At 51.4% G+C, this 11,310-nt stretch overlaps 2 protein-coding genes across 4 annotated transcripts in view; one reads left to right on the top strand and one right to left on the bottom strand.

The window, feature by feature from the left end:
- The window catches only part of EFR3B (EFR3 homolog B), an 82,766-nt gene extending 78,094 nt beyond the window's left edge, over positions 1–4,672 (top strand). For all 3 annotated transcript variants that reach the window (XM_058682708.1, XM_058682709.1, XM_058682711.1), the window contains exon 23: positions 114–4,672. In XM_058682708.1, coding sequence (XP_058538691.1) covers positions 114–219 — 106 coding nt within the window. In that variant the 3' untranslated portion in view covers positions 220–4,672. The remainder of the gene's footprint in view (positions 1–113) is intronic.
- A 2,778-nt stretch (positions 4,673–7,450) lies between these two features.
- POMC (proopiomelanocortin) lies at positions 7,451–10,549 on the bottom strand. The gene is made up of 2 exons (XM_058686377.1): positions 10,429–10,549; positions 7,451–8,371 (listed from the first exon to the last, which is right to left on the bottom strand). Exons 1-2 carry the CDS (start codon positions 10,547–10,549, stop codon positions 7,629–7,631), a joined length of 864 nt encoding a protein of 287 aa, XP_058542360.1. The 3' UTR covers positions 7,451–7,628.
- Positions 10,550–11,310: the final 761 nt, after the last annotated feature.

The following is an 11,310-nucleotide window of genomic DNA, read 5'->3' on the forward strand; positions in this document are numbered from 1 at the left end:
GTCTCTGGTTCCTGTGCGAAGAAAAACCCAAATCAACTACTCTTTTTGACTGCATGGGTTGGGACCCAGAACCCGCTTCTCATGCCTTTGTCCTCCGTGTGTCCCTGCCTCAGCCCCCCGCCGAGCCCGTCAGGCACCATCACCGCAGCCTATGGCCAGCCTCAGAACCACTCCATCCCTGTCTACGAGATGAAGTTTCCGGATCTGTGCGTATACTGAATGCCAAAAGACAGAGCTCCTCGGAGGGGTGGGGTCTGAGGGAGGGGTTCGCCCTCACAACCCACCCCTGGGACATGGGAATTGAACTGGGATCTCAGAGAAAATGCACCTTGGTTGGCAAGCACCTCCCCAGCTAAGCAAAATGGAGTGGCGGAGGGGGGCGGGGGGGCCCTCCCGGCCCTCCCACTTCCTCCTTGTCTTCCCTGAGGGAGATCAGCCTCCTGCTCCTCTGGGGCCAATAAGCATCCCACCTGCCCTTTGTTTCCTCCTTTGTGTCAGCCTGGAGCCTGGCGCCATGGGGGTCTTTTCAGAGGGAGGCTGGAATCTCCAGAAGCTCCTCCAGAAGCATGGCGAGGGCTCTCATGGGGACGGGTCGGGGAGCAGAGCCGCCAGTCCCCCGGGAGGGAACTAGACAGAGCCAGGGTCAGGCAGAGGAAGGCACAGACTGCAGTCCAGAGGAAGCGGGGGCAAGGCTCCCAGCTCCTCCTGGAAAGTGGTGGCATACGAGGCTGGAAGATGGCTGCGCTCTTCCAGAGTATTCCCTCCCCTCAGTCCGGAGGCCTCCGGCCTCTGGGTGTCCCTTCCACTCTCCTGCTCATGCCGCCAGTTGTGTCCTTGTGAATCTTTCTAGTATTCATATCGAGCCCTTCCAACAGGAGTCCTTCCAACAGGAGCCCTTCCACGCGGGGCAGGAAAGGATGAAAATGAAGGGCGGCAGGCTGGCCACAGAGAGGGCTGCCCCTCCCCAGGCTCGGCCTGCCTCCTGTAGAGGAGCGGGCGGGCTGAAGTGGGCGCAGTCACGCCCTCTGTGGCATCTTCTTACTTCCTTCGTTCAGAGGGAGCTTGTTGGGTCCACCTGTGGCCCTCTCCCTTCCAAATGTTTCTCTGAGTGGAGCTTTCTCTCTCTGATGCCTTTCTTCCTGAGGATCCTAGCATGTTTCTACAGCCTCTGGGTTGCGGGAGGGCAGAACGAGAGAATCTGGTTCAAGAAGATCTGGTTCTGCATGGCATGAGAGGAGCCGCAAGGGCCCGCAGGCCTGCCCACGTCACTTTCTTGGGAGAAGCTCCCAGCCTGGTCTGGGGAAGGGGCGGGGGAGGGGGTTATGGGGAGTAGCACTTTGCATCTCAAGGATGTCAGGAGTCAACCTAGTGGATATTTCGTTCAAGGAAAGAAGGATCCAGCACCTAATACTGGAATGATCTCTTCACTCTTTGGATGAAGTCAGGACATCATCACTGCCAGTTGGCAAAGCTTGAGGCTTGGGGAGAGGCAGTGGAGACCCCTTTGGGTTCTGGGTTTCCATTTTCCCTGAGTGCCATCCGTGTGCAGAGGAGGGGCTGCTGCAGAGCTGGTAGGCCGCTGTGCTCCCCGCCCCCCCCACCTCCCCCACCCATCCTCCCTCCAGGGGCCTTTGTGCCTCCAGAGTCTCCTGGGCCCCCTCCAGCGGCAGAACCCCATGGTCCAAAATAGCCTTTTTCTTCTCTTCCAGGCAAACGTCCCCTAACTTTTCTGAGCCGATGTAACTCACAGTAAGGTGTGAATGGTCAGATGATCCCTCCCTGGAGAATTTGTCTTTTAAAAAGAGGGAGGGTGAGTAGATTTCTTGACCCAAAGGAAACCCTTTTGAGGGTACAATTTTAGGCAGTGTGGGGAAGGGTCAGAAGCAGGATGTTTCTGCTAAGGGGAGGGCAAGCTTCTCAGGCCACTCTCCAGTCACACCCGTGCACACAGCCCTGTGCAGACACACGATGAAAGCCTGATTAGTAGGACAAATCTGTATTTTCCCAAACTGGGAAAACCTTAACATATGCACTTTCCCATTACATGTGCAATAAACGGTTTGGGTGGAGGGGGCTATCTGACTCTCGTTCCCGTAGTTTCTACCCTTGGTCGGTGCCCCTGTGCTGTGGGCCTGTGGCTTCCAGACAGTCTGCATGATTACAAGGCCCAAGGAGCCTGGCTCCTGTGCCCCACCCGCACCCCACGCCCACAGCTTTCGGCTGGGTTCTATGGCTCTTGGCTAATGCTCAACCCAAATTTATAAGCATGAACTTAGATTTCTCTTTACCTTACTATCTCTTTATTAGGAAACAAAGTTTAAAATAAAATGTGAAGGCAAATAACCTTTGGAAAAAACTTGAGAGAAAAATCTCAATCTTGAGCCACAAACATGTCTTCCCTTACTGGATCTTTCCATCTTTATCCCCTACTTGACTTTGATGAGAAACCTGGTTTCTTTCTCGTGTCTACTTGACTTTAGGGTCTACCCCATGACAGCTGCACCCTGAGCACTGCCCTTTGGGGTCCTGATCCTGGGGCTTGGGCGTCACGACTCCAGAGCTTCTTTCTAGAGCCAGCCCCAGAACCAGAGATCGGTAGTCCCACTCAGATGCCTCCCCCTCTCCCCCACCCTGGGAATAGAGTGAAGAAAAAGGTACAGGGCTCTCATTCTTCCTACACTCAACCCTGTATCTGTCTGAAGCAGGTCTTTCTTTACATCACGGCTGCTTAGCAGAGATGTGCTTCTTTTGGAGAACTAGCCATTTCTCGAGTGCTCTCTTCTCAGTTTCAGTTTAAAAACTTACACTCACTGGAATATTGGATTGCCTGCTGACATGAAGCAGAACCTAGATTCTAGCCAAATATGCCTCAGAGTCAGAAAGTGTAAGGTGACTGTTAACTCAGACAATTACTTGGTCAACACAGCAGCGTCCTACACACACACACACACACACACACACACACACACCCTTCCCGCAGGCTCAAGGAGAGAGGCAAAGCAGAGTGTGGGGGGCGCTCAGACCCTTGGCTTAGAACCACTGCTTACTGCCTTCCAAGCCCTCTGGCGTCTGGCAGTCCTTTGTCACATGACCGACCCTTTTGGCCACCTGTCTCTGTTCTGATTGTAAGCCAGCAAGCCCATCCAAACCAGCTGCTCCCCAGAGCTGCTGAGGACTCTTGCTTCATGCCCAAGGGGTAGGTTTGGTTAGCACTCAAGGCATGAATGTATTTGAGATTTGAAGTTCTATTAATTTGGTTGAGTCATGTAAGTAGATAAGAAGCCGGTCAGCAGAAAGTACCGATATGATGCTGGAGGCTCCTTGTTTCCCTTGCAGGGGGGTCCCCAGTGCCCTGTGCCTGTTCCCATTTTCCTCTCTCTGAAAAGCAGAGATAAGTGGTTTCTTGACTCCTAGATGCCTCCTCACCAAAGAAAGAGCCCAAACAGGTGAGAAGAATTAGAAAAGCCCTCACTCAGAGGCTGTCTTCTGTCCAGCCTCCTATACAAGTATAAACAGATGAGAAGTGAAAAGGTGGGACTGGAACCATCTACAGTACTTGAGAAGTATGAGGGACATATACATGCTGCCCTTTGCCCTGGGTGTTCTGGGTCCCATAGGATGTGTTTCAGTCTGCCTAAGAGTCACAGCAGTCTTGGGGTTCCGTTGAACAGTTCAAAGACCAGACTTGTGGGCTTCCCTGGGGGGCCCCTGGGTCATGATAGCTTCCAGTTGCTATTACGTGGTCCCCAGGCCTTCTGTCCTGGGCACAGAGAGTGTCACCGAGAAGCGAGACCATTTCTCCCAATCCTTCTCTGTGACCATAAAATGGCAGCTGGCCTATGGGGGTCTGTGGGAAAGGACTAGACCTGTGTGTAAGGTTGAGCGTTAAGCTTAAAGGTAGACAGGAAGGACAACTCATCAGAGAGGTCATGCCTGCTTCCCTTAACCCACAGACCCTGGAAGGCACATCCTCCTGAAACAAGGTGTCTTCCTGGTGTCTGAGGAGGTTTAGGGCCCTGTGCTGCCTCTTCATCCCCTAGAAATCTTCTGGTTAGAGTGACCCTAGGTCTGAAGATTGGGCCTGGCCAGCTGGGGAAGTGGGGAGGAGACAGGGACTGTGAGCAGGGCTCTGTGGCCTGTTGGAGTCAGAAGGCAGTTTTCTGTGCTCTCCTTTAGCATTGGCCGGGTTGGCCGGGTTTTTTCTCCTTCAGAGGACCTTGGGGCCTCGGGCGGTCACCTTCCCCTTCTGAGCTCTTCCTCCATGAATGTCGATTCTGGCCCGTGGAGTGCAGAGCGGCAAATCCACGAATGCCGCAGCATTGCACAGATTGTAACGTGTCTGTGTCCACTTGGACCTTCGTGACCTGGCTGAGAGTGTTATGTGCCCACCTGCACACATGTGTGTGTAGTGTAGTTCATAGTTGGCAATATATGTACATAACAGCTGAATTATTTACATGGGAGTGCAGAATTAGTGCCTGTGGCAGTGTTCTGTATTTTAAACTCATTGAATCAAATTAGTTTTATTTTAAGGAAGGGGAAAGAGGCTAGGGGTTGGGGGGGATTGTAGGAAGAAGAACTCTTAGCAAGATCATTCTTTAGGATTATTAGTCATGGTTTCCCAATGAGTCTTCATGATGCCCTTTGCAAATAAATGTTAATGTTGTCACCACACAGTTGTCTATTTGATTTCTTTAAAGTAAATGGTTTTGGGGGGATGCAAACAGAATCTGAAAATACCAACATTAACAACTGACATTTAGCCACCTCCGCCTACCATTCTTTACTCACCTAACAAGGAAGGAGAAGAGGAAAGGATGCTAGCAAGATGTAAACATAAAGCTCAGGATTCCCAGCATGGGAGCAGCATCTTCAGATGGGAAAGCCTGGGCCATTTCTTCATCACCATGACTAGACCCTAGCCCCATAATATAACCCACAGTGGGGGAGACTTTATCTTAAGAATCTGGCTTTCTGGGGCGCCTGGGTGGCTCAGTCGGTTAAGCGGCCGACTTCGGCTCAGGTCATGATCTCGCGGTCCGTGAGTTCGAGCCCCGCGTCGGACTCTGTGCTGACGGCTCAGAGCCTGGAGCCTGCTTCAGATTCTGTGTCTCCCTCTCTCTGACCCTCCCCCGTTCATGCTCTGTCTCTCTCTGTCTCAAAAATAAATAAAACGTTAAAAAAAATTTAAAAAAAAAAAAAAAGAATCTGGCTTTCTGATTCCCTTTACACAGGGTTTCCTGGGAAGCATTCAGTTTTCTTTAATCATGAACTCTTAGAGCATCAAAATATGGGGTTTTATGTGCAAGTGCCCTACACAAATGTTTCCCAGCTGGACTTGATCTATGCTGCCCACTGGTAGGTCTAGAGCAATTGACACGTATGTGTATCTCTGTGTGTATATAAGCATTTGGGGGTTTCTTGTGAATTGTAAATGTGTGTGGCTGTAAATCCATGGCCTCAGCGTTGTACAAACACCATGGGAACATATAAAAGAAGCATAACCCATGGCCTCTGCCCTTTGGAGCTTAGAGTTTCCCTAAGGAGAACACAAGACATACACGCAGCTAGAAACTTGCCACTCGAGCTGGTCTGCGTGCCCTCCTATGCTGAGAATGAGGAGGCTCGGCTGGAAGAGATCACAACTTTCCCAGCAGAATTGGACTCAAGTCCAGGCTCGTGTTGTAAAAAGAGTTTCAAAATGGTGGGGGAAGGTGGAGAGTTCGGGCAAAGAGTGAAGGAGGAAAGGAAAAGAGAAGATCAGTAGGCGGAAACATGGGAAATGGGGTTTGGTAAGGAGAGTGAAGCTAATGGACAAGGGTCCTGCATGCCATGTCCCAGAATTGGACATCGATGGAATTGACTCTTGTACCAGGGAATGTGAGGAAAGCGAGATTTTATATACATTAATATGAAGAACTTGTGTGTAATGGGTTGGGGAGGAGAGGGACTGAAGACAAGGACACCAGTTGGTTAGGAAACTGCTGGATGATCAAGGCTGAGCACTGAGAATAACGAGAAAGGCTGTAGCTAGGCAATATGGGGGGGGGGGTGCAGTTTGGGAGTAGCTAGAGGAAAAAGAAAAAGACATGAAGGCTTGAGCCTGAGGGACTGGAAGAAGCATCTGTGTATATTGTGTTGTATTTATGCAGACGTGTCTCTGTGGCTGTGTGTGTATGTAGGTGAGAACAAGTGTTTGAGAATATCTGTGAGTAGCCTGGAAGTACAGTGAAATCTGAATTACCAACCCTCAGCTGTCACACGTAGCTTCTTGGTGATAAAAAGACCACATCCATATTCTCATTAGTCCTACAATAGCCCCCACACTAGGAAGGGAGGGGTGGCTGGATGAGAGAACTAAATCTTGGGAGAAGTTTAGTGACTCGCCTAAGGTCACACAGATAGCTAGATCCAGGGAAGCGTTACCATAGCTTCCCACCCACAGCCCACAGGGCCCCCCCCCCCAGTTGCAGCGAGCTTCAACCAATGTTGGGCTTGTTTCAACCAATGTTGGGCTTGCTCTCGGAGGTGTTAAGAAGAAAACCACAGGCCCAAAATGGCACCATTTAGGCCACGTCACCAGGGCTTAATACCCTACCTACCTGCAGTTTCAACCTCCCTGAGAACTATAAGTCTAATTCCTTAATCAGGCATTTCCTGATAAGCACCAATCAGGTCATCTATCACACAGGCCCTTTCCATTTGCGCACAGGTCAAATGCAGGCCTGTGCAGGCGCATGCGTGGACACCCTCCCACTCCCAAAGGTCAGGTGATCAGCATAAGACTTCCTGCTTTTCCAAGGGCAAGACCTTGCCTGGAACAAGCCTTTCTTTTCTTTTGCTGGTAACTTTCTTGCCCAACCCTCCTTCCTATAAAAATCTTCCATCTTGGGGCACTTGGGTGGCTCAGTCAGTCAAGCGTCCAACTCTTGATTTCTGCTCAGATCATAATCTCCCTGTTTGTGAGATCTCCCTGTTGTGAGTCTAGTCGGGCTCTGTGCAGATAGTGGGAACCTGGTTGGGATTCTCTCTCTCCCTCTCTCTCTCTGCCCTTCCTTGGCTCGCACTCTCTCAAAATTAATAAAACTAAAAAACCAAAAATTTTAAAAGCCTTCCATCTTATATAACTCCCCTAAGTCTCCCTCTACTTACTAGATGGGATGCTACTGGACTCATGAAGTCACTTAATAAGACCAATTAGATCTTCAGATTTACTCGGTTGAGTTTTTGTTCTTTAACAGAGGGGCGGTGGGGAGACCCTGCACCCTTCCCTTTAAGACCCACGGAGGGGTGGGCATTTTCATTCCCACGATGACCTATAAAACGTACTACCACGTGGCCACACAGCAACCACTGTCTCTCCAATATATGCTGGTTTTTTTTTTTTTTTTGTATATGGATTATGTATTTTTATTTCATTCACCCAACGGACAAAGTCGGAGTCAGATGCGAAATTTGAAAGGTTTTATTTCCTAACTACAGGCAGCTTTAAAAGAGGCTGACCATCTGGGGCTATCACGGCCTGAGCGAGTAGCACACCCAGGCTGGGAGGCGGCAGGAGGGCAGGGGAGGAGAAGGGGCCTTAGGGTCGACTTCCTGGGAAGAGAAGCCTCTGGCCCCGCTGCACGTCACTGGCCCTTCTTGTGGGCGTTCTTGATGATGGCATTTTTGAACAGCGTCACCAGAGGCGTCTGGCTCTTCTCCGAGGTCATGAAGCCGCCGTAGCGCTTGTCCTTGGGCGGGCTGCCCCAGCGGAAATGCTCCATCTTATAGGGCCCTTCGTCCTTCTTCTCGGCCACCTCGGCCTCTGCCACCAGGCCATACTCCAGGTCGGGCAGGGCCGCGGCGCCGTCGGCCGGGCCCTCGGGGCCGAGCGCCGGCTCCGGCCGCTCCCCGGCCAGCTCCCTCTTGAACTCGAGGGGGAAGGTCTCGACCGACTCGTCCTCGGCGCCGTTGGGGTACACCTTCACGGGGCGTCGCTTCTTGCCCACGGGCTTGCCCCAGCGGAAGTGCTCCATGGAGTAGGAGCGCTTGCCCTCGCGCAGGCCCAGCTCCCCGCCATCGCCGCGGGGCCCGGGGCCGCCGTCGCCCACCGCGACCTCTTCCTCTTCGCGCTTCTGGCCCGCGCTGCCATTCCGGCGGCCGAACCGGTCCCAGCGGAAGTGGCCCATGACGTACTTCCGAGGGTTCTCGGTCAGCGGCTGCTCGTCGCCGTTGCCGGGGAGCACGGGCGTCTCGGCCGAGAGGTCCGGCTTGCACGCCCGGATGCACGCCTGCAGGGAGGGCGGCGAGCGCGGGGTTAGGGCCGCCCCGTCCTGCAGCCCCGCCCCCGCGCGGCGCCTGCGCGCTCCGCCCCTGCGCGCCCCAGACCCTGGGCACGTGTGGACGGGTAATAGGATAGGGCTTTGGCGGCCGTGGCCTCCTTGCCGAGGACCTGCCCTCATGGCGCCCGCGGACATCCGACTCGGCTGAGGCAGTCGCCTCTTTTGTCCCCTGGGCCCCTTGGTTCTTCTGCCTCGCAGCCACTAGAGATACCCCATCCCATTCGGTGGTTTACTTATCCCAGGGCTTTTGTGAATAGGGTCAGTTCCTTACCGTTATATGCATGATATATAGGAATTGATCAATAAATGGTAAATCGGAGATAGTTGTTGGCATTTAATGAATATTGAATAAATAAATATGGTTCAGTTCACGTCTGGGAAGGGCATTGGGCTGGAAGTGGGGGCAGAATCTATTCAGGTGGGAGGAATCTGGCCTCCAGAGCCTATGTTTTCAATAATGCCTCAACCTGACCCCAGTGATCTGCAAACCTAACTCATGCTCTACCCCAGCCGTCTCCCTGTACATGCCTCAAATGTTTTCCCATGCCATCTTGGACTTTTTTGCGTGTTTTTTTTTTTCTTTCAAGTCTTTTGAGCTGATCCTGCACTTTCCCCGATCAGTGAGCTTTCAGAGGGAGTGGTTCACTTCCCTGTCACCTCATTCTGACTGGAGGGAGGGGTAAACAGCCAGGATTGTTTCCATTGCTTGGGTCATAGAGCCTATGTCTCTGCTCTCTGTAAGCAGACAACTAGAGTACAGTGCACATTTGCTTGGGAAAATGACCTATAGGCTGCAGCCTGGAGTTCTCAGTGATGTGGGACTGCAAAGGAGGAAACAGAATGATCCCACCCCCTCTGTTGAGTTGGGAATTTCATACTCCAGAGATTTAGAATTATGAAACTGCAGAATATTAACCGTGGAAAGTAAAAACTATCTCATGCTCCTCCCCTCTGGACACATAACAAAGCAGGAGGCTCAGGGACATGAAAGGAGCTTGGCCAGTTCCCACGACTCTTCGGTGGCAGAGCTTAGAACCCATGGGTTCTGACCACACTCGGAGCTCCTTCCCTGGTGGGCTCTCAGCAGGAGAGGCTGTGCGGTGGGTATCTCCCACCGAGAGTCTCTTGGGTCTCTCCCTGAACTAGAACTCACAGAATACCCTGGGCCCGTTCTTTCTATTTTATTGTTTACTATTTTTCTATTTTAATTTTTACTTTCTATTATCTTTCTATTTTGCATGCAACACAGGCAGGTTGCCCTGTGTTTTTGAGTTCTCTCTCTCTCTCCACCTTAACTAGCTTCTCCACTGACAAAACACACTGAATGTAGTAACGTACAGTCCACCCTCACCAGGCAGGTGCTGGCAGCAGGATGGAGCTCAGTCACTGACACTGGCAGTGTGTCTTTTAGTCCTTGACTTGGTATAGCTTCTCATTTGTGCCTCCCAGTACACACACACACACACACACACACACACACACAATTCCAGCCTGGCACAAAGGGCCTTTACATGCTTCTGGAAAGGCCGTGGAAGGTCAGTCCTCCAGAATAATCATGAGACATTTGGCACCAGTTAGAGGAAAATGGCACCCAGGTTCTTCCTTCTCCCTCTAGAGATGATTTGTAGTACTACCTAGCTGCCTTTGTAATTGATAGTAGATAGAAAGGGAGTAAAAATGGAATGAAAATGGCAAGGGACACGAGGTTATTTAAAAAGGAATAAAAAGGCTGAAAGGTTGAAAATACAGAATCAATAGAGCAATAATTATTATTACTGTTACTATCACTCTTATTATTTTAATGGTGATATCTCGAAATAGCTTAAACGGAGTGGGGTCTTCATACAAGAAGACAGGGCAGGAAGATAATCAAGTGGAAATTGTGGGCCAGACCCATCTCCCTAAAGCTGCTTCCTCCCCTCCTTGGCTCAATTCTGGCTTCACCCTAGAGATCTGTTTCTGCCCTGAGCTGAGTTACCCATATCTCTGGGAATGAATTTCCCCTTCCCCACTCCCCTTTCTTTTGTGCCTTCCCAGTTCCAGCCCCAGTCCCATCTGAGGCCCAACCAAGATGGCGGCCATAGCCCACATACCAGCAGGTTACTTTCCGTGGTGAGGTCCTGACACTGGCTGCTCTCCAGGCACCAGCCACTCACTTCCATGGAGGCCTGAAGCAGCAAGGCCAGCAGCAGGGCCCCTGGGCGGCTGCAGCACGATCTCGGCATCTTCCAGGCAGGCTGAGGCTCTGCAGAGGCAAATAAGATTAGTGGGACCCCTACAAGGAGCAGAACAATGTTGGCCACTGACCAGGAAGAACTGTGAGCCAATATTAACAACACATTCACTTGTGGAGCTCAAGGCTTTTTGAGGACAGGAGCAGTTCAAGGAGAAGTTTGGTGTGAGTTGTGGTGGAGAGGAGGGGAGCGGGACCTGGGAAATCTATGTGCAATTTCCCCTTTGTCTCCTATTAAAATCAGATCCCAAAGGAGGTTAGGGCTGGAAGCTATTTTAGAGATCATTTGGTCCGGCCCCTTATTTGAGAGATGAGGGAATTATTATATCCTCTCAGAGAGAGATAATAATTTGGGTGTTCATGACAAGGCAAGGCTAAGTTGTCCTGTTTCCCTGAACTTTCCTATTTCACCATTTTCATGAAGCTCCAGTCTTAACATGCCAGATTGAAGGAATAACTTGGGAAAGACAAAGGATTCTGAAATTCCTGCTCAAGATGGTCTATTTCCCTCCTGCTCCACCAGGATCCTATCATTCTTCAGAAATTGTTTCCAGGGCGCCTGGGTGGCTCAGTCGGTTAAGCGTCTGACTTCAGCTCAGGTCACAATCTCACAGTTCGTGAGTTCGAGCCCCACGTCGGGCTCTGGGCTGACGGCTCAGAGCCTGGAGCCTGCTTCTGATTCTGTGTCTCCCTCTCTCTCTGTCCCTCCCCCATTCATGCTCTGTCTCTCTCTGTCTCAAAAATAAATAAACA

This window comes from Neofelis nebulosa, chromosome 9, assembly GCF_028018385.1.
Source record: "Neofelis nebulosa isolate mNeoNeb1 chromosome 9, mNeoNeb1.pri, whole genome shotgun sequence".
In the NCBI taxonomy this organism is placed as follows: domain Eukaryota; kingdom Metazoa; phylum Chordata; class Mammalia; order Carnivora; family Felidae; genus Neofelis; species Neofelis nebulosa.